General features: G+C 39.3%; 2 protein-coding genes across 2 annotated transcripts in view; both read left to right on the forward strand.

The window, feature by feature from the left end:
• Positions 1–22186, forward strand: part of LOC140169181 (dynein axonemal assembly factor 8-like) — a 50141-nt gene that overhangs the window by 7424 nt on the left and 20531 nt on the right. Inside the window, 8 exon segments of the mRNA XM_072192438.1 lie at positions 10143–10366; positions 13735–14425; positions 15307–15565; positions 15913–16084; positions 16485–16537; positions 17336–17521; positions 18432–18540; positions 19417–19668. Coding sequence (XP_072048539.1) covers positions 10157–10366; positions 13735–14425; positions 15307–15565; positions 15913–16084; positions 16485–16537; positions 17336–17521; positions 18432–18540; positions 19417–19668 — 1932 coding nt within the window. The 5' untranslated portion in view covers positions 10143–10156.
• Positions 3539–8567, forward strand: LOC140169179 (uncharacterized). Its single transcript, XM_072192436.1, has 2 exons — positions 3539–4550; positions 8386–8567. Exons 1-2 carry the CDS (start codon positions 3539–3541, stop codon positions 8565–8567), a joined length of 1194 nt encoding a protein of 397 aa, XP_072048537.1.

Here is a 22186-nt window from a genome sequence, read left to right on the forward strand (position 1 = left end):
TCCATAAATCATCATTAAATTGGTGTTATTGACTTGTTGTCGAACTACTTTCCCACAAGATAAAAGCCGTCAAAAAACTCAAATTACTTGGAACTGTCGAACATCTCATTATGATCTAGGGTAGCGCTAGGTTGCTTTTGGGGGTCCCGGACCCACCAAAATAGAGTTCGGACCCCCTGTTTTTTAAATTTACTGCGAGTTCAGGGGTCCCTGCAGACCCCCAGGTTTTCAACCTGGCGAAAACCTGGCGCTATTGCAGACATACTATTTATGCTGCATTGGTGCAACTCGGACTCACCAAACTCTACTCCGGACCCCCTACTATTTAATTTTCTGCAAGTTCAGGGGTCCCTGCGGACACAAGAGTGTTTACATGTAGTTCTAGCGCTAACCCTGATTATGATTATAATTTATGCAGCAATAACAGGTGTAGCAGCGTCATAGCGTGCATGTACAGACCCAGGTTGGGTGTTTGTACCAACTACTGAAGGTATGAGATTATTTCAACTTTGGAAAGAAACAGCGAGAACTTCAGAGAAGTGTTTTCCAAAAGGGAAAATTTAGGAAAATATTATTAGATTAGAAGTACTTTTCACGTAATTTCAAAAAGCTATGCTTATTGTGGTAACAGAATATTTAGAAAGCAACAGGAAAATAAACAAATTACATGTAGCTGACAAACAGTCGTAATGTTGCAATGCCACCCCTGTAGCGACAAATGCAGTAGTCTAGATGAGGTCAGGTGATGTAGGTCGGAGGTGAAAGTTAATCGTACATGCACGATGCAACACGTTCATGAGCATACCATGGAAAATATGCACTGCCGCATCGGCATGTTTACATATTTTCATGCACAGCAAAACATGGAAACGAACGAAGATCGCTATTGGAATATTGAAGGTTTGAGAAATTATATGAAGTTTCTTGTGCTGTTGCTGGAAAGTGACAAGTGAATTTAATTGAACAGAAAAGTTAGGCCTATATTACAGCATTTTACAGTCAAATATTTGCATCGCAAACGTGCGATACAGTGTAGCAATTTGTATCGCAACAGTGCTGGTTTGTGTAGCAAACTGTGATGCGATGCCGGCAATCACGGGTCCTGTAATCATGCATTATAAATACTAAATTGCCTCCAATCTTTCACCCGATTTTTCAGTCCAATTTTAACCACAGATAGTCGCGACTATTCGTAGTCGCGACTATTTGCTGTCGACTAGGAAAAAAGTGATAGTCGCCCAACTCTAATATATAAGGTTAAAATTATGAATTTATCTAATTAAACTTTCGCATCAAGGTTAAACATGTTCTTAGCTATACAAACATACCTTTTATTTCTTAGAACAAGCTTTATTTTGTTTCAAAATCCACGTTTTTATCGCAGTTTTTGACGTAAACAAGCTGAATGCACAACCGGTGATGCAAACATCAAAACATTCACGTAGCACGAGCGCTTGATTTACGCTCATTTTGACGATGATTCACGCTCGCGTATAAAGTATTTAAAAGCGCGTTTGACAGGTTTTTACTGTGTGACGCAATTTTGCATTATTAAAGATTGCGAATTTCTTCAAAAACGTGCTGTATTTTTCTTTTAAAAAATCCCTCATTTCACAAATTGTTTGCCATTTTCCACTCATCTGATCATCTTTTTATGTGACGGAAGTGATGCTGATTTAACGAAGGTATGTCGGAAAAGGTATATCGGAAAAGCAAGAAACATACCATCATAATAAATCAGCATCACTTACGTCACATAAATAGATGATATCAGATGAGTGGTACCCTGAGTTAAGATAAACACTTGTACTGAGCATCAAATTGGTCACTTATCGCTCACTGTTCAAAATGTGACATCTACACCAATTACAGTCCCCGAAACTGTCTACTTTTTAGCCGACCGCAATTCCTAAACATTTAGTGATAGTTAAAAATGCGATCCCCAACCCTTTGGTTACCTTTGCCTTGGACGAATTTGCAGAAATCTCCGTGGAGTCTCCGTGTCTGAAATTCTTTTGGTTGACATAAATCGAACAAAATTTTCAATAACGGGTAATAGTACGATTTCAATTTTGTATTAATGAAGTTGCTTGTAGTTTTGAGGAATGACAAAGTTGTTTTTGGAAACTTAGATGTTTGTTTCAACTGATGATATAGGATCACAAGGTGAGTGAATTCGTGAAGAGATTTGCTTGTTTGAGTGATAGTAGGATACGGGATGTAGGCTGGTCCTCTGTGTTTGACCGGCTCCGACGTCTCAATTCACACGGAATTATTCGTACCTGCTAACCAGACAGCAATACTGCGTATTGCTGTATGGAACCAGACATAGATGAGTGGAAAGTGGCAAAGAATTTGAGGGATTTTTTTAAAGAAAAATACATCATTTTTTTTCAAGAAATACGCCATCTTGAATAAATGCAAAATTGCATCATGCAGTAAAATACTGTCAATACGCTTGAAAATGCTTGATACGGGAGCGTAAATTACCATTAAAATGAGCGTACATCAAGCGCTCGTGCTGCGCAAACGTTTTGGAGTTTGCATCACTGGTTTTGTATTCAGGTCTTTGCAATAAAAAAGTGGATTTTGGAACAAAATAAAACTTGTTCGACAAAATAAAAGGTATGTTTGTGAGCTAAGAACATGTTTATAACCTTGTGATGCGAAAGTTTAATTTGATAAATTCGTAGTTTTAACCTTATAGCTTGGGTGGTCTAAAAGAAAAGATCGCGGGCTGTACGGCACTGACACACTGTTGTGCAGTGCTCATTCACGGCGATCTTTCCCTTTTATAGATCACCCTCACTATATAGGGACTAAATTTATACTTTTGCATCAAAGTTTACTTTTGCATCAAGGTTAAACAGAACACTTTGAAGTCAAGGTTTAATGTATTGGAAGGAGGGCAGGGATTCGATAAGAATGAGGGAAGTAAATGGGGTAAAAAACAACAAGTGAAAACTTCAAAACAGTTTTTCTGCTATAGAAAAATTATCAAATTTGTGTACATCGTGGAACATACTCTGCGTGGCTGTGCGTAGTAAGCAGTTGTACGCAGATAGCCTTGCTAATATGGACGCGTAGATTAGCGTTGCACGTGTGTGTAGTTAGCATGATTAGTTGCGGAGTAACAAGCGTAGTTGAATGTTCCACGATGTACACAAATTTAATATTTTTTCTATAGGAAGTTTTTGTCACAAAAAAATTGTTTTACATGTAAATTAACGGAAAAGCAAGAAACATACAATCAGCATTACTTCCGTCATATATAAACCCGGGGAGCCACTCATGTATTAAAAGTTGTAAGTATTCCGTAAATAAATTCATCAGGTTTGCAGAAATTCAGAATACAAGGTTCGTTTTTCAAAACCAAAAAATACTGTTTTTTACTGACCTGACAGTTTCGAGTGTCTTGGGCAACACTCTTCTTCAGAGTGGTAAATATTGGGAAAAAGATCGCCAGACACAGGAATCATCTAGTGTTTAACCTACGTTGTAAGGAATCGGAAATTACCCCACGCAGTTTGCGGCTAAAATGTCCCATCAATACAGCAAACGCCGCAGTATTGTCAAAAAGGCACAAACCCAGCTAATTCGGGAACGTATCCGGGTAATCAACAACAAAATTACAGACTTTAAGTGCAAGAAATCGCAAATCGAGCATGATTTATTTTCGTGGGTGTCGGAAAACACAAAACAACAGGTGACCGATCACGTGACGCGGAAGTCAGAGAGCGAATTCCAAAAGACAAAATGGCGTCATCAACAAAAATTAGAGAGATTACAACAGTCTTCAAAGAGAAGGAATACGTCTGAAAATCCGGAATTAGGAGGTGAACAACTAAAAAAATGGGTCGTGAACCTGTCGAAGCATAAGCTTACTGATCCACAAAAACGTGTTCTCGCCAAGGGCTTGAATTTTGCTCCATCGCCGAACAAAATCCCCTACGATGAGTATATTGTTGCTACAGAGCTTGCATGTTACAAACTACTGCAAAATGAAGTGACGGTGCTCAGATCGGAGATGGCCAACACGCTTCGTAGTGCAAAACCAATGAAGTCAAACATTTCCAAGGAGGAACGGCAAGCGATTTTTGATCTTAAAAAAGATGAATCAATCCTTATTTTGCCTGCGGATAAAGGCAAGGCCACCGTGGTTATGGACACTGAGGAATATGAACAGAAGCTTAACAACATGCTCAGTGATGAAAAGACATACGAAGTGCTAACAAAAGATCCCATTGCCAAATACAAACGTGAGTTGGTTTCTATTCTAACTAGATTCAAGACTGAGAATAAGATCACCAGAGCACAGTATGACTATCTTTACCCTACTGCGGAGAATGTCCCCAGGATTTACGCCACGCCCAAAATTCACAAAGAAGGCAACAAAGTCAGACCAATTGTTGACTATACTGGCTCAATTGCATATCAAAATTCCCGAGCCTTGGCTGACATACTTGCACCGTTAGTCGGCACAACTGAACATCATGTGTTAAATTCAAAAAATCTCGCTGAGGACATGGCAGAAGTTTTCATTGAGGAAGGTGAGATATTCAACTCTCATGACGTGGTTTCATTGTTTACCAACACACACCGTCATCATCCCTATATCTTCGTGTTAAAAATTGCCGTGGTAGTACGATAAATCCTCACGTTTTTCAACAACTACGCATGGTGATTTTGAGCTATTTTGTTCGAGATAGGCCGTGCGACTCAGGCTATGCATACAATTTGAGATTTTGAGAGCCGGCCACACTGTTTCTATTCTATGTTTTACGATTTTCGCATGATCAGTATATGGTCGCATGTCACAAATAGGTCACCCAAAAATGGAGCAGCCGTAACATGAAAACACTTTCTTCACACTTCAAGTTAGGTTTATTCTAAAAGTACAATACCTATTGTAGCAAGTTTGGTGTCATTTTGTAGATAATTATGTTCTTTTTCAAATACAAAAAACCCCAAGTTAATTGGACAAGTACCTTGAGATTTATACCTCAATATGTAAGATGTGTCAATGGAGCAGCCGGTTCGGGAGAGCCGGTTCGGGAGAGCCCCATAGGGTTATACACAAAATTGTGAAAATATGGCAAACTTCAAACCTTTGTATCTTGAAAAGTACAACTAGCATGGACCTCAAATTGCACATATATCATCCTGGATTGTAGATCTACCTCATAGTACATCAACTGTAACAAAAGATGTAACCAATTAATTTCCTAATTAAATGCTAATTAAGACAGTTTTCCCTATATGTTACTGTACAAAGTGTGCATACTATGCTCCGACATTTCTAAATGGACTATCTCTTGTCCGAGTCACCCTGCTTATTCAAAAGAACACATATTTTTAAGGAAATTTGATGAGGAATTCAATTATGCTATTAGTTTTAGTGCCAGAAATGGAGGAAAAAAGTTTTGATTGAAAAATGTCATAAAAATTGTGAAATTATTTTACAATTTTTGACCACCCTGTATGTTTAACGCAAGCGATACTAAACTCTTTCTTCCTAATTTGTTTGAAGGACCCATGCAATGTCTTTCTGAATCCATATTTATTTTGATCTACATAGCTTTCAGAAAAGGAAAAATATGGGGTTCACCATGACAAGAAAGATGCTAATTTTGTTGTTGTTCCACCCTGTATATTTCTCACCCACCCTGTATTATGATGTTATGCTTTGTTGATTTGGCATCCTTGTAATATAAGCTTTCCAGAAATATATACTTATAATGGTCTAAAATGTATTCATTAAAAGTTGTGTTGAATTGAATCAAAATTGGTGATATTTTTCTCATTTTACATCATGTTACACAAAAGATGACCAATTCATGACATGCGACCATATGGCTGGCCGTAACGCCATTAACGATGGAGCTGCTACGCAGTAGCTTACTTTTTCGCTTCATGGAGCTAAATTGACCAATCATGTTAGATCTTTTCATTACGCTGGAGCCAGTTGATGCATCATCGTTCCAGAGAGAGAAAACTCTTGCCAAAATTAATGTTTACTATGTGGATTTTAAATGAATCGAATGTAAATAAACCACAAACAGTTGTACAGATCAATACCATTGTTTGATTAGTGTATAGTCAATGTTACCTTGCATGCATGTGCCATGTGTGTGGCGTGTTTGTTTGTTTGTCTACTGTGTCAGGCCAGGATCACTGACACCCACGGTACTGATACTGTCATACTATCACGGTGATCATATTGTTGAATGTTGTTGACTTTAAAATAATCATGATGCAGTCATGTCTACAGTAGAATTCACCCACGACCTTTGAAGGACTTAAACCCCATTAAAAGCTATTAAACCAAGATAACACTCAATGAAAACAGCTCAACTATGTTACATCAGATCTTCTCTGGTTAAATACACACTGCACTTGTGTCTGTTTTACCTGTGCAATGAACAATGAGCTGGTATTATAGTTTCAGTTGGGTGAATGATTATAAAGCTTAACGCAAGGTAACAATACTGTCTGGGCTTTTGTTTACGAAATGAGACAATAGTCTGCTTATTGTTAACCAGCGTTCTTGAAAATGAGAAGCATAATGGTTTGCAGACTTAACACGGTTTAGAAATAATTTGTTCATATTTTTTGGTGTTATCTGTCGTTTACATATCCTTCCTAAAACACAAAAGTACCAATATTTCCAAACACCTAAATTAGCTAAAAATTTAGGAAATGTTACAAAACTATATTTTCTAGAATTTCAGAGAATATTTTAAATATTGACTGGTTATTTTTTACACAATGACGTCATATAGGCAATGGCATAATACTTCTAACATACACTAGGTCACGCGTCAATGGTGAGCGCACTGAGTATTGTGTATAGGAAAAGCGGGCAGTACCGTAACTACAGTATGTATGGCCTACTACTAGTATATAAAGTAAATCCGAACTGGTTTGCTGAAGGTCGAATTCCATGAGGCCACGCGCGCCAAGAAGATGTACAAATCAGCTCGGCGATACACTGCAGATCGCAGAATTGTGTGCATGGTTTACCACCACTCTGCCTAGCTATATAGTTGTGTACAATACTGTATGAGTTTCTTGTGAGTGCATGTCCATCTTAATAATAAGTCGGTTCGTACTTTTCATAAATTACTTTTTGAATCATAACTATCGTGACCGAGGATATCTTGCAACCACGTGAAGCTCGCGTCTGGCAAATTCTTAATGACTAAATTCGCTTCACGTAATGAGTAAGTCGTACTTGATTGGTCAGTTTTACCTCCAAGTAATGAAAAACTCTAACATGATTGGTCAATTTGGCTCCACGGAACAAAAAAGTCAGCTACGGCGTAGCAGCTCCACGTTAGGCGGTTGCGCCTACCATATCAGTATCCCATATGATATTTCTATTGTAAGAAAATTTGATTTGTTGTCACGTAAATCACAGGTTTCGTTTAAATGTACTAACTGGAAATTAAATGTACTAATTAGTGAGGACCGGTATTTTGCTGTGGATATGTTTAACTGCAATTTTGATGTAAAACATTTGAAATCCTGGGTAAAAATTTTGATAATATTCAACTCTTTGAGAAAATTATTTTATAAAGGAATGCTGGTAAAACCAGGTGCAATACAATGTACATTATTGACACACTATCACGCTCTTTATCTTCGTCAATAATAGAATAATCGATTTCAATCGAATTGAATGCATGAGTTTGTAGTTGACTACTGAGCGACCTAAGCGATCGATTGCTAGCCAATCAGATAGAACTCCTTTTCTTGCGTTCAGTGAAATACCACTCGCCTGTCGCTCACTACCACTCGCCTGTCGCTCACCAACGGAGTATTAAATTTATATTTATCGTATAGGACGTCGACGGTGTGCAACACACCTATCACTGAGTCGCTAGAGGTAATAAAGAACAGACTTCAGCAAGACACTACGTTGAAAGACCGCACCTTGCTTTCAGTGGACGATGTCATTGAACTTTTGCATTTCGTCCTCACAACCACATACTTTCTGTTCAGGGGCAAAATTTTCAAACAAAGATTTGGTGCGGCCATGGGCAGCCCTGTTTCACCGGTGGTGGCCAACTTATACATGGAGTTTTTGGAAGAAAAAGCTATCGCGTCCGCCCCTCTTTGAGTGTAAACCGCGTATGTGGAAAAGGTACGTGGATGATGTTTTGGAGATTGTAAAATCTGATCAAGTTGACAACCTCACTGATCACCTCAACAGCACAGACCCCACGGACAGTATAAAATTCACTTACGAAAAAGAACATGACAGCAAAATACCATTCCTCGACACACTCATAGTCAGAAAGTCAGACGGCTCAGTGAAATTGCTCATTTACCATAAAGCTTAGCACACAGACCAATATCTGAATTTTGAGTCTCATCACCCAGTTCACCACAAGCTGGGTGTTGTCCGAACTTTAATGGACAGAATGAATAATTTAGTTTCGGACGAGGATGACAAACAGCAAGAAGAGGAAAAGATCAAAAAAGCACTTAGTCTCCTCTGTGGCTATCCAAATTGGTCCTTCAAGAAGGTGAAACAACAGATTGCAAATTTAAAAAGATTATGAAAACATCTAAGAAAAGTGAAAATAGTGAGAAATCCAAAGGACTGGTAGTTATACCTTATGTCAGCGGATTATCGGAGAAGGCCAATAGGATTTTCCAAAAACATGGAATCGCCACAGCAATGAGACCCAACTCAACATTGAGAAAAATGCTCGTCCACCCCAAGGACAAGAGGGATCCAGACTCTACAACAGACTGTGTATATGAGATCCCTTGTTCAAATTGTGATCAGTCATATGTGGGTGAAACGGGACGACGTTTTTCCACAAGATTAAGTGAACACATGAAAGAACCGGACAAAGTAACGGGTTTGAAAAAGAACTACACCCGTCAGACCAGAAAACAGTCGGAAAGTGAGCTCAGCAAATCTGCAATAGCTGATCACTCTGTACAACAAAATCACGTTATCGATTGGCAAGGGTCCAAAATCCTTATAGCAAGGAAGGTGACGCAAGATCAAGAAGAATCATGGAATCCATCTGGATAAGGACGAAATCCCCGCAAGTCATGAACAGAGACGAGGGGGCCCATTTTCTAAGTCACATCTATGACCCAATCATCTCCATGAGTATTGCGCCTCTACAGGCGAAATCCGCCGGAGGTGTGTGGACATAGATCACTCTGAAGAAGAGTGTCGCCCAAGACACTCGAAACTGTCAGGTCAGTAAAAAACAGTATTTGTTGGTTTTGAAAAACGAACCTTGTATTTTGTAAGTATTCACTTGTATTACCGGTAACTACAAATTTTGGTATATGGTGTCTTCAGTGTTAATTGTTTTCATTATAATAAATGTTGCAAAATATTAATATTGACAATAATTAACAACCTGTTTGACCTCTCCATATTCATGCATTGCTCACATGTGTTTTCATATCATATTTTGTGCAGCAACGATTTCTTCGTACCGATGTACACGTAAATGCACAAAAACACATATAAACACGTACACAGTACAGTATCTGCAACTGAGGTCCCCTGAAAATCCTACTATCAAATTCTATAGAACAGATTGAGTGCAATGCCAACGGTAAGTGTCCCCTTTGTGTCAGAGAGTGCAAGATGGAACGGTCGAATCCCAGCAAAAGCACATTACGTTTCACTACTTGGAGAGAATTGATCATAAATTGAATTCCCTCCTGAGTTGATCAGATCACAAGGATGTCATTATAGCTGTTTAAGCAGTATAACACAAATGGGTCAATGAGTTACATAAAAATGACCTTGTGTGGTTCAGTTCCCAAGAAGTGAGTTTGCCTGAGGCAATTTGTGGTTAAATGTTGATCCCTCACTACAAGAGTTATTACCGTCGATTTGGTTGAAAAAGGAGGCGAGACATGATCAAATCTCTCCAGGTAACAAAACGTAATGAGCCAGTGCGATGAAGCAATCCCTCATCATCCATCGCAAATAACATCATGTCGACCGACACAATTATTATGTTTGATTCCTCACAACTTATATGGGCTGTGTGATAAAGCCAAACAATTTAGCTGTTATGAAAATGCTTACTACCCATGCAATATTCAAAACCTATGGCCTAGTTTTATTTCGTATTTCATCATTTCAATTTCCATAGATCAATGTTACATCATGTCAGACGTTGAAGAGTTACCAGATGACCCAGCCATCTTGACGGGTGACTGCGAGGACTATGATGACGCTGTGATGGTACCTGGTTCTGCATCAACCTTTGATGTGCCAGATCTACCCAAGGGGTCACCAGGTCTACAGCCAAGGCTGGATTCCATCTTTGCTGAAGTACAAGCAAATCTGCCATCAATTGACTTTGAAATCTCAGATGTAAGTACAGAAATGAGGAGCATAACCAGAGGGGAGAGGACTGCCCCTTCTGAAAAAATATTTTTAGGTGAAATGAAACAAAAAATTAAAATTTACAGAAAGCTCCTGGTCCCAAAGATGGCTCCTGATCCTATAGTTTGTAGTGTAAAATATTGGATACACCAGGAGCCAAAACTGGGGTTCCTGGTTAATATAAGCCTTGATTCAAACGTAGTGGTAATAAAATGAAAGTAATTCAATTTTAATTGGGTTTAAAAACGTCAACACTACTTGTTTATTTCGCTTACCGGAATCGCTTTCGAGGAACTTCCTCATCATCAGCCAATGTTGAAAACATCAGAGCTAACAACATCGCTGACGATGAGGAAGTTTTTCGAACGTAGGGTTGAAGTTTAATTTGATGACTTTCATGAAAATTTATGTTTAAAAATCAACCAATTTTGGATTTAATCATCATACTCTACCTTTAAATGGGACAAAATTCTCAATGACTGGGCTTTTCCCCCCTGGAAATGCTGATGCTGAATACACACCTGACAGAAATAGATTTAGAAAAGAATCTTTTTTCAAGCAAATGTAGGGATATTTGTGTTTGATTGGAATATCCATCTGGGTAAGTCCATATCAAATCAACCAGGGGTCCCCAGGTGACCCTCTCAGATTTTGATGAAATTCCATCAGAATAATCTTTTGTGGCCATAATGAACCCATACAAAAAATTGGCCTCATAGGCCATGTCGTTTTTGAGAAATGGCCGTTTGAAGTTTGGCCCAGAACCCCCCTTTTTGGCACTCGCGAGTGTCATTGCTGATTTTTACCAACTTTGGTAGCTCATAACTTCCTGTTCTGAACAGATATAAAGCTGCAATGTTGCATTCTAGCTAACCTTATGTCATATTTTTAGAATCTGGCTCTAAATTTCAGATATCTGCTTTCCGTTTAAAGTTATGAGCACTCAAAGTTGGTCATTTATTCAACCCCAAGTGGGATTTTGTCATTTTGGGGGTCCCCTGGTGCCAAAAATATGTGGTCATATGACTCAAATGTCATAGATACATTGTCTATAGGTACATATCTAAGCCCACAAGCAAGTTTGAGCAAATCAAACCATTAATGGAGGAATGGGCGGTATCCGAAGTTGGGTTCGGGTGAAAATTTGCTGGAGACCCCCCTCTTTCTGACCAATGGTTGACCATGTTGACAGTTGAAACATGAATTGAAATTTACAGCCCTGAAACATACTTATGAGACCTACCTAGAAACAAAAATTCAGCTTTGGTACTCAACTCTATCATAGTTAGATGGCTCTTGAAAATAGGGAGAAAACCCTGTTATTTCTTGTCTAAGGGTGTTGAATTCGGCAACCATGGCAACAAAATATGCAAAATTTAGTATATGTGCATATTTTTGGGTCGTACATTACAGACCACTCTAGATGTGTTTATTAGCCTCTAAAACACACCCAGAACAAATTTCATATGACACTTGTGAAAAAACTTGGTCAAATTTTGCTGATTTTGTTGTCATGGTTGCTGAATTCAACACCCTTAGACAAGAAATAGTAGGTTTTCCACCCTATTTTCAAGCTGCCATCTAATTATGATGGAGTTGAGTACCAAAGCTGAATTTTTGTTTCTAGGTAGGTCTCATGAGTATGTTTCAGGGCTGTAAATTTCAATTCATGTTTCAACTGTCAACATGGTCAACCACTGGTCAGAAAGAGGGGGGGTCTCCAGCAAATTTTCACCCGAACCCAACTTTGGATACCGCCCATTCCTCCATTAATGGTTTGATTTGCTCAAACTTGCTTGTGGGCTTAGATATGTACCTATAGACAATGTATCTATGACATTTGAGTCATATGACCACATATTTTTGGCACCAGGGGACCCCCAAAATGACAAAATCTCACTTGCGGTTGAATAAATGACCAACTTTTGGTGCTCATAACTTAAAAAGGAAAGCAGATATCTGAAATTTAGAGCCAGATTCTGAAACTATGACATAAGGTTAGCTAGAATCCAAGATTGCAGCTTTATATCTGTTCAGAACAAGAAGTTATGAGCCACCAAAGTTGGTAAAAATCACCAATGACACTCGCAAGTGCCAAAAAGGGGGGGTCCGGGCCAAACTTCAAAGGGCCATTTCTCAAAAACGACATGGCCTATGAAGCCAAATTTTGTATGGGTTCATTGTATTACAAAAGAATATTCTGATGGAATTTCATCAAAATCTGAGAGGGTCACCTGGGAACTTTTCAGAAAATTGGTTGATTTGACATGGACTGACCCATCTCGCGTTTCACAATAAGCTGCGCCGCCAGCGGTTGCTTTTGGCAGTCAAATTTTCGACTCCAGAGTCGACATCGCCATTCTAGCTGCTATTGAATTTTCACGCGAGTGTGATAATAAATATGTTGAAAACAGCTCCACGAAGGATTCCCTGTGATAAATAGATAGAAAATGGATCTACTATAGTTGTAAATTGTTGTTTTAGTGTGCATTCGCATGTAACATCATTATAATGACATTTAAACCCACAATGATGCATGTTCCTGTATTGTATTCGTATTACGCGGGCTTTGAATGTCGACTCATTTTCCCATGATGCACTGCGTATTTTGGCCTCGACCCAGCGACCGCTGGAGGCGCATCGTATTGTGAAACGCGAGAATTGAGATGACAAATTTATGGCAATATAAGGCAATTTCACGAAAGGTCATTAGTTCAAATCTACCTCCAGAAGACATGATGCGTGCATAAAGCACAAAAGTAATCCCCAGTTGAAGTGATATTGATTGACTCATTTGCTTTGTACTTGTTCCATGTATTATATGTCTTCTGGAAGCTGATTTGAACTATTGACCTTTCGTGAAGTCGCCCTATTTGGGAAATCCATATCGATAAATGTGTTGTACATTACATATTCACATGGTATGCATTATATCATGTTTCATTCATCAAGGTTTTTATGTAATTTGTTTTAGTCAAGTATCTTCAAAATGTTTCTTTGATCAGATGATGTTTCTCTTCTATCGGTAATATATATTTTAAGTTACAAGCACGGTGTGATACAAAGCCACGGTACTATATTTGCACTCAATAAAAAAGAAAAACAATTGAGAACAAATGCCATGACATCCTCTCTGACACTAGTCTGAAGAGTGACCTCCACTGGCGCCTCTGTCAGTATGGTTTGTAGATCAGTTGGGGGACTCTCTAGGTATACTGGGACTATTTGAGGCTTTCTGGTCCCAAAGGCTTTCTGGTCACCGGTGTGTTTGGAACTAACTGTGAGGGTTTGCATCAAGATCTTTATGATAATACAGATGGAAAAATCAGACTTCAAATTTTTCTTTTTATTCATAGGTGAGTTCCGATGAAGAGCTGAGTATCTTTAGCCGTTCCGTCAAATCACCAGACCTGGACAAGCAGCAAGATGACAAAGAACTCTCTCCAGAAACTTGGCAAGCAGCCCTTCAACCGTCCAACGAAAACCTTCCGCAAGGAACAGTTAGGTCCGTCCATTCAGAACGAAGATCTTCCGGCGATGCCACAAGCAACGAAGGTAGCGCCAGTCTTACAGAGCTTCAAATGCAAGATCCGCCCATCGTTTCTGTCGGAGAAAACATGCCGATGAATAGTCCCATTCCGGAATTTGGTGGGAATTGGATGCCTCCACTTTGGAATGAATTGATATCTGCACTAGGGATACCTGCTCCTTCCCAGGGTCCTTTAAATCAGCTTGTTTCAGAATCGAGTAAGAAGCAACCAAACATTAAAAAGGATGCAAACAGAAACATAGTCCATCAGAGTGACACAATAGTGAACAGCAACAATAGCAACTTGGAGATGGAAGATCCGTCCAAAGATGAACTGTCCTTAAATCTGGAGAACGGTGTCCTTACAAATATCATAGAACCGATAGAAGTGCCTACGTTAGATGTGCAGAGGATTGAAGACATTGATTTGGACTTGTTGCTGGATGCTTTTCCTCATCCAAGAACCAGGGAGGGACGGAGGGAGAGAAGAAGCCCAGTGCTAACAAGTGGCGGGGATGGTGAGTGTTTGCCACCAAAAATGTAATGATCGAGTGCCTACTTTAAGTGGTATCATTCTGTGTTATCAAGTACCCTGGAAATATTTTTCTTCTGATTTACATAAAAAAGATAAAATGTTCAAGCAGAAATATCAAGGAACATTAACTAAATTTGATTTTAGAGACACCTACTCTAGCCTCGCGGTACGGGCTCCGACCCGTAATTTGGCGGTTTCGGGTTCAAACCCCGGCAGTGGTGCTATCATGTTGTGCCCTAAGTCAAGGCCCTTTACCTCCTATAGACGAATCCGATGAGCCACATTCCTACACCTCACTGGTGGCCATAGCTGGGGCCATTCATCCATTTTACGCGACGCCAGTATCATAGACGTGCAGCGTTTATCCTCCCGTGATGCAGCACAAGTGCTACACGCTCTGATGCGCTCGCGATAGTGGGTGTCTTGGATCGCAATCTTAACAAACTAAGCTAGTTTGGCACGGATGGCCCCAGCTATGGCAGACTTAATCCTGACCATCACTTGGCCCGTCGGATTCATCTATAATTGAAGACCGAATTAAAAAGACTAGTTTGTGCATGATGTCGATCCTGTCAAGCAGACCAAAATACTGCCGCAGGTCAGTAACCAAGCACATCGCGCCTTTGCCCTGACGTCTTTTTAATTTTGTCTTCATTAATGGTATAAATAAGTGCTGGCGTAATATAGTACTGGGAAGGTTAAACAGGTATGAGGAAAGAGCGGCCAAGCCCCACAAGAAGTTAATTCGGGGGAGTCTGGCCTAATCACCAAGGCATGACATTTCCATGTACCAAATAAGAAACAAGCCACAAAAGCTCCCAAAATGGTATGCCAAAAATTGCTTACAAGTTGATTACTTTACAGGATCAGAGGAGAATCTCTCGCTCATGGATAGGCTGACCCAGCTCTGTATCGACCAATCGGGCGGCCAGGTCACCAAAGAGTCTCTTGTACAGACCGATGAACCGAGGCAACAGCCTCTCGGCAGAGGAAGTAGGATGACCAGCAGCAGCACCAAGACTGGTGGAAGAGTCACCCATAAGACAGTGAACATTGTGTGGCAGGGTGATGAGGATGAGGAGTCAAAGGTCACAGGTGTCGAAAAATCAGATGCTGCTGTTGGGTATGTTTCACTGATATCAAATCTTTCAGAGATTAATTAGGGAATAAAAGATTAATCTGTTGAACAGAACTGCATGGTTTAGAACGGGAGTGGGTTCAAAAAGGTTCATCACATGTTTTCGCAATTTATTTATTTCAATTTCAGCTATGCACATAAAATATTTACAGCTAAGGTAGCCCATTTAGCTTCGAGCTGTTGGGCATCCCCTAGCTGGGAAAGCAAGTCTGTAACAAGGCAAGAACACAATTTTAGAGTTGTACACAAATACTACATTGCCAAAAAAACATATTGTGGTAGATGCAATCTATGATTATGTCTCTTTTTAATTCTATAATTGTTTATATCAGGACTGACCAGAGCCTCAAAGCCACACAGACCAAGCCCACATCATCAATGGGTGTGTCCACCGGTAGCCAGACCTCACCAGCAAGGAACATAGCGTGGGGGAGCAGCAAGACACAGATGACAAGAGAAACTGTGTATATGGACCTTAGAGGATTTGATGTGAAGAAAGAAGAGGTGCGGTATGGGCAGAATTTCTAGTATCATCTAAGTAAACGGGGTGCGGGCCTTTTATTAAATGTGACTTGGCCGACATGCGTTACCTATAATATGTATTTCTGTATGACTTATCCCCAGAATTTGAAGAGTGATGCTTGACCCTGCTCTTAAAATGGGCTATAACAGAAAAATCTATACACCCCTGTGGAAGACATGACTTTAATCTTCCACACATGGAGTGGAATCTACATCCCCTGTCCTTTATACTTTTTTACCTTTATCTCAATTTTAAATTTGCCCCCATGGACCAGATTACTAGTATGTCACATTTATCATATTTTGTGCCTTGCCTCTTCAAATATTCTTTAGTCATAAAAAAGTAATCCTTAGTTGTAACTTTGGTGACTGTTCTTTATAGAAACCAGAAGTTTCTGATGCTGTAAAGAGGATACTACAGATGCACTCACCCAGGTAAGATGTGTAAAAAAACATGTACCATATTTTTTCGTAAGGGTCGTTTATTAGAGACAAATTTACATACATTAGGGTCCCGAGACGTTCTAGTAGCTTTTCTGATGCAGTAAATGTATTGCAAGTTTACACAGGACTTCAAATCCTCAAGCTATTTTACTATATCAATGTCTATCAGTCACTTCAACATTAATGGTACCCTTTTGCAAATTGAAAATACCCTGGGTGGGCGCTTATTGGGGTATGGGCGCTTATTGGAATAAATACGGTTTATTTAATTAAAAATTCCTGATCTCAAAGCAATATTTTGTGGTCACTTGAGATCAAGCTTTTGCTATATTTCACAGCAGCAAGGTTTGGATTAGAACTGGGATTAGGGTTAAGATTTGCTTACACAAAATCATTACATGAAGGATCGACCCAAATTTTATGGTCTCCAAACAGACGGTTGTGAGTAGCAATGATATTTAGTGAAAATATATACCTGCAGAATATTTAATGTATGTACAAACAACAGCTCCCAGAGTTCTTGTTTGGGTGACCGAGACAGTTAGTTCATTCATTGCTCAGGGGAAATTTCAAGTTGGCTGAATTATTTCATATGAACAAACAGCTAGGATTGTGCCGGGCTCAAACTTTCTTCGCCGCACACCAATGCACCAGAATCTTAACGCCATACCGACTGAGCTAACTTGTCTGCTAAAATAATGTTCCAAGCTATATGGTACAAGCATAAGCACACTGCCTAAATAACTCTGTATCAATAACTTTATTTGTTTATTTTTCTGATCAAAACAGAGGAAGTGAGAGTAGTTCAGACAGTGACAGCGAGAGTGAGGATGATCTTCAGAGTTGGATTGACCAAAGAAAGAAAGTCAGATCAGCAGCAGCTACTTCAGGACCGCAAGATGAGAATAGCGACAAAGGTAGCAAGACAACAAAGCCACCAGTGTCAAACCAAAGCAAGGCTGTCGGTGATGAAAGGTACATGAAGTACATTTGAAGAGTTGGGTCACATGAAAGTTCATGTCATTCTGTGGGTAACATGATGTTGCTTATAAATATCATGTCTGCATGGGCATGAGACCTACACGGTTCTCTGTGCAAACACAACGTAAAAGTGCATTTTGTTTTACACTCTTTTTAGGCACAATTTAACGCAAGGTGCCAGAATGCTTTTACAAAGCTAAAGATAATTAACATGTTCATATGAAAGGTGTAAGCAATGCAATATGCACTTTGGGGATAGAACATTGTTTTGAGATGACCATGCAAAAGGCCAATCCCCATCACATCAATTTACTATATAGTACATAGTATAGACGAATCCAAGGAGCCAAGTCATGGTCAGGATTTGGTCGGACATCTTTGGGTAGCCGCTAGCACCAACCTGGTGTTTTGAGCGTCCATTTGTGCAAATAAAAGCCGCCTAACACCTAGAGAAGATGCAAGGACGAGGAGGGTTAATAGAATAATGGCTAATAATATATGTAATGGAGATAATTCCGCAGGTAATCCCGTCGCATCTATTCATACATAGTCCTTTTGTTCGCAAGTATACATCAATGCATAGATACCGCGTGTAGTTAATCCGATTATTATGTCACTTCAACAGCGAATAGACCATGGTGTGTGTTTTGTCGAAGGGAACTGTATTGTGTTATTCTTTTGTCTACCTGTGTTTTCGCAGAAGGTGTAAAACGGGTAATGGAATGCAGTTTAATATTTCCGCCAAGGTCGAATCATTTCACATTTTGAGTGCATTGTAGCTGACGGCTACCCAACTAAAGGCTGCTAGTCAGGTGTAGGAATGTGTGAATTTGAATTCCTCTATAGGCTGTTGGACTGTTTTTCAGTGATTATTTAATGGAGCTTTAAAATGTTTCCCTTTCAGGAAAAAGAGGTTGAGCTCAGCACAAGTTTCTAAGTCTGTGCCACAATCTATTCCAAAGACGACAACTAAATCAACTGGTACAGACACCAAAGGCGAGGAAAACAGTCGGGTAAGTAAGCATTGTAGCTCAACTTCAAGAATTGGTAATCTGCCATGTTGGTCCAGTACATGTTTTTGCTACTGCATGGTACAACTTAACACAATACTTCCTGCTTGGCAGGGGAAGTGGAGGTATAATACTACATGCTGCTGGTCATCCCCAGGGACAGGCGATTTGCGCGGAAAAAAATAGCAAATTCATCCCACTATGGTTAGATGCTCATACCTCGGAGGTCATTGCAGAAGCGTCCATGTAGCGATACCTGGCAGATTTTTTTATCTGTACAATAATGCAACCCAGTGTAACTGCACTTTGTTATATCATTGTCATCAACATCATAATCTCATACCTGCCAACTACTCCGATTTTCGGCGGAGTTACTCCGATTTCGAGTTTTAAACCCCGAAAATCGGAGTACTCCGATTTTCAAAATTTAATTTTTTTTTTTTTTTTTTAATTTTAATTTTTTTTCTTTTCCAAAGTTTTCGGCGACTTTGGAAAACCACTGGACCTATTCTGAAGTGCTAGGATCATTCACAGTTAATTTGAAAAAAATTGGAAAAAAATTACAGTTTGTTATCCTTAATATGCAAACCACTAACTAATGTTTACCTCTTCATCTAGCACATATTATAAATGCATGGAAAACCAATGCATGTATAATAATTCGTCCCCTCAACCCCACCGGGGCTTTGCCCCTGGACCCCCCGCCGTCAGAGGCGATACTACGGGCGCTTCGCGCCCTACGTTCGCCATGTACTCTGTTTTCTAGGTTTTCAATGTTGGCAGGTATGTAATCTTCCCTTTTTCATATACCTTGTATGATTCAATAACACAATAATATTTGCAACTAATTTTTCTTGTGACATTTTCACCACTCAACAGATATCTACATCTTATGTGCCTCAAGTGTCAGCAGCACGCTCCACCACCAGACCTGCCACAGCTCCAGCTGAATCAGCAGAGGATAGGGAGAAGAGACAAAAACTTGAAGCTGCCAAGAAGTTACGCGAACAGAGAGAGCAGGAAAAAGCATCAAGGTTACGGTTGCAGAGTCGCTTGGCCACTCATCGTCCACAGACGTCGGTATCGGGGAAGCTTCCAGCTGCTCAGGCAACCGACGTGTTGTTTGATTTTGTGAGTGTCTTTTTTTTCTATTGTTGCTCAGTTTTTGTGAAATTTGAAAGTTAATTAACCATTGGAAATATTTTATACTAGCGGGGCGCTTCGCGCGGGTCCCCGCTAGATGAGTAAATGGGAGCGATCACTAAAACAGGAGGAATTACTGAAAAGGTAGAATCATTGAAAGGTAAATTTTATTTTCTAAACCTGTCCCTTCTTGCATTTCCATTTTCTTTTCAGTTTATTCTGCACGGGCCTAGTTTGTTTCCATTAAAACAAAATGCTATTTAGCTTGTGATTTTCCGTTTCCATGTTATTTATCTATCTAGGCCTAACCCCATTCCCATTATTTCCTAAATCTATCCTTTTTTATACGTTTTCCTTTATAGCTTCATTTTTATCAGCTGCTTAGCTTGTGATTTCCCGCTTCCTTCAGTTGTTATTTATTTTTCTTATTTTTCGTGATTAGTTTCTAATTTTAACTTCTTTTTTCCCTTAATTTTCCTGATTAGTTTCTTTCTTTCCCTCTTTAGTTTGCTCCCGTTTCATTTAGTTACTGTAATCATTCATAACCTGTATAATAGGCCTACCCGTGAGGCCTACCTTTTTGTCTTCTTCTTTTTTTTTTTCTATTCATTTAGCTCCTTTCTTTCTCTTCAGTTTCTTTTGCATAGGTCTATTTTGTTCCCATGCTGCTTAACTCGTGATTTACGTTTCCATGTTATTCATTTATTGAGCCCCGTTCCCATGCATTATTTTATAAATCTACCATTTCTTACATTTCTCCTTTTAGTTTTGGCTTTTTTCTTCATTTTGTTCCCATTTTTCATATTTCCTGCTTAGCTTGTGATTTCCGTTTGAATTTTATCTATTTAATTCTGTTCTCATTATTTTTAGTTTTTTTTACGTTATTTATTTATTTATTTATTCTTTCATTTTTAGCTTCCTTCTCTCCTCTCGTAGCCTCACGATTTTTATCATCTTGGCGGGTAATCTCTTAACCGAATCCAGTACCATGCATATAATCCACAACCCGACCCATCCATAGGCCTACCTTTTCAGTTTTGTCTTCCTTTCTTTTCTTTTCTATTTCTCTGGCACGGAAAGTTGGTCTGTGCATATTATGCACCCGACGTGCGCGTCTCATTGCTCAATGCGCCGACGTACTAACGCCAACCCCCTGCTGAAAGTTACTTACGGTACGCGCTACCACTGAGTTTTGACAACAAAAAATCCCGGGAAAAAACCCGGTTTTAACCATAATTTCACTGATTTTGAGGCCAATTCTTGGTCTTGACCGTTTTCAACCAAATAATGTGCAATGCGTTCCCCGTATATTCCTCAATCTCCCGTATGAATGTGACTGTAAAACTAAACGACGATTCATTATAGGCCTAGAATAAATAATAAAATTCATGTGACGTAGCCTTAATCTCTTGGCTGCCAACTTCGGTGCAGTGGCGGAAAATGGGGTGCGTAGCTCTGCGTAGGGGCGAAAAGCTCGTAAGATCATTCTTAAAGTACGCGATGTTGTGCATCTAGATAGCCTGAATCATTTCTTGGCCACCTCGCAGTTGGCAGAAAACAGGGCAATGTTGCTCTGCGTATGGTTTTTAATGGAAATATTATTACGCGGTTCACACTGTCCTTATTACCCACAATGCCACTGCATGCGATTTTGCATAGCAACACGACAGTTTATTATGTTATTCTCTTAGTTACCATCAATTTTTGCAAAAATGAACCTCAGATGGTTTAATGGCAATATGTACCCGATCAATGTCTGAATAAATCAGAGCTGAAAGTGAAATCATCTCTGAGTCTATTCGCGCACAAGATTTAGCGACTTCCTTTTATTTATATAGATGTATTCATATATTTGTCTACAAAGCCATTCATGCAACACTGTAGAGCAGGCAGCAGGGTTCCCAATTTTTTTCTTTTATCTAATCTTAAGTCGTGAAAATCAGGACTACATGTGTCAAAATTGTGTCATGTGTGTCCTACCTAAATATTTCGGGGTACACTTGTGACTCCCTAGTTTTGAACTTGTGACTCCACCCCATTTGGGGTCATGGCTCACTGTATGGCTCAAAATGCATGACCTTTTTTTGTTAGATTGAGAAATCATTGCAACAAAGGTAAAATGATATTGGCCAATTCCAATTGAAATCCATATTTTTTTATTCCCTGTGCTTGGAGCTGGTGGGGGAAAAAACATACACAATGAGCCACCAGTTCCCAACGATTATGAATCTATACCTAATAAAATAATCATTATTTTTAAGAACAGGAACAAAAAAAGGATAATCACAAAAGAGACAAATACGATGGACAAAGACAATATTCACTCTCACCCACAAACGAAACAAAACATAAGCACCAGTCTTGTGTCAAACAAGGGCACACATTACATGGTTACAAAGAAAAGGAAAACAATTCAAGATGCTTCAAGATAAATGGTCCATTTTACAATTACTTGCAGCAATTTTATACTCAATTTTCTGCTTCAATTTGACCACATTTAGAAAAG

This window comes from Amphiura filiformis, chromosome 14 (genome assembly GCF_039555335.1).
Source record: "Amphiura filiformis chromosome 14, Afil_fr2py, whole genome shotgun sequence".
NCBI classification, from domain to species: Eukaryota; Metazoa; Echinodermata; class Ophiuroidea; order Amphilepidida; family Amphiuridae; genus Amphiura; species Amphiura filiformis.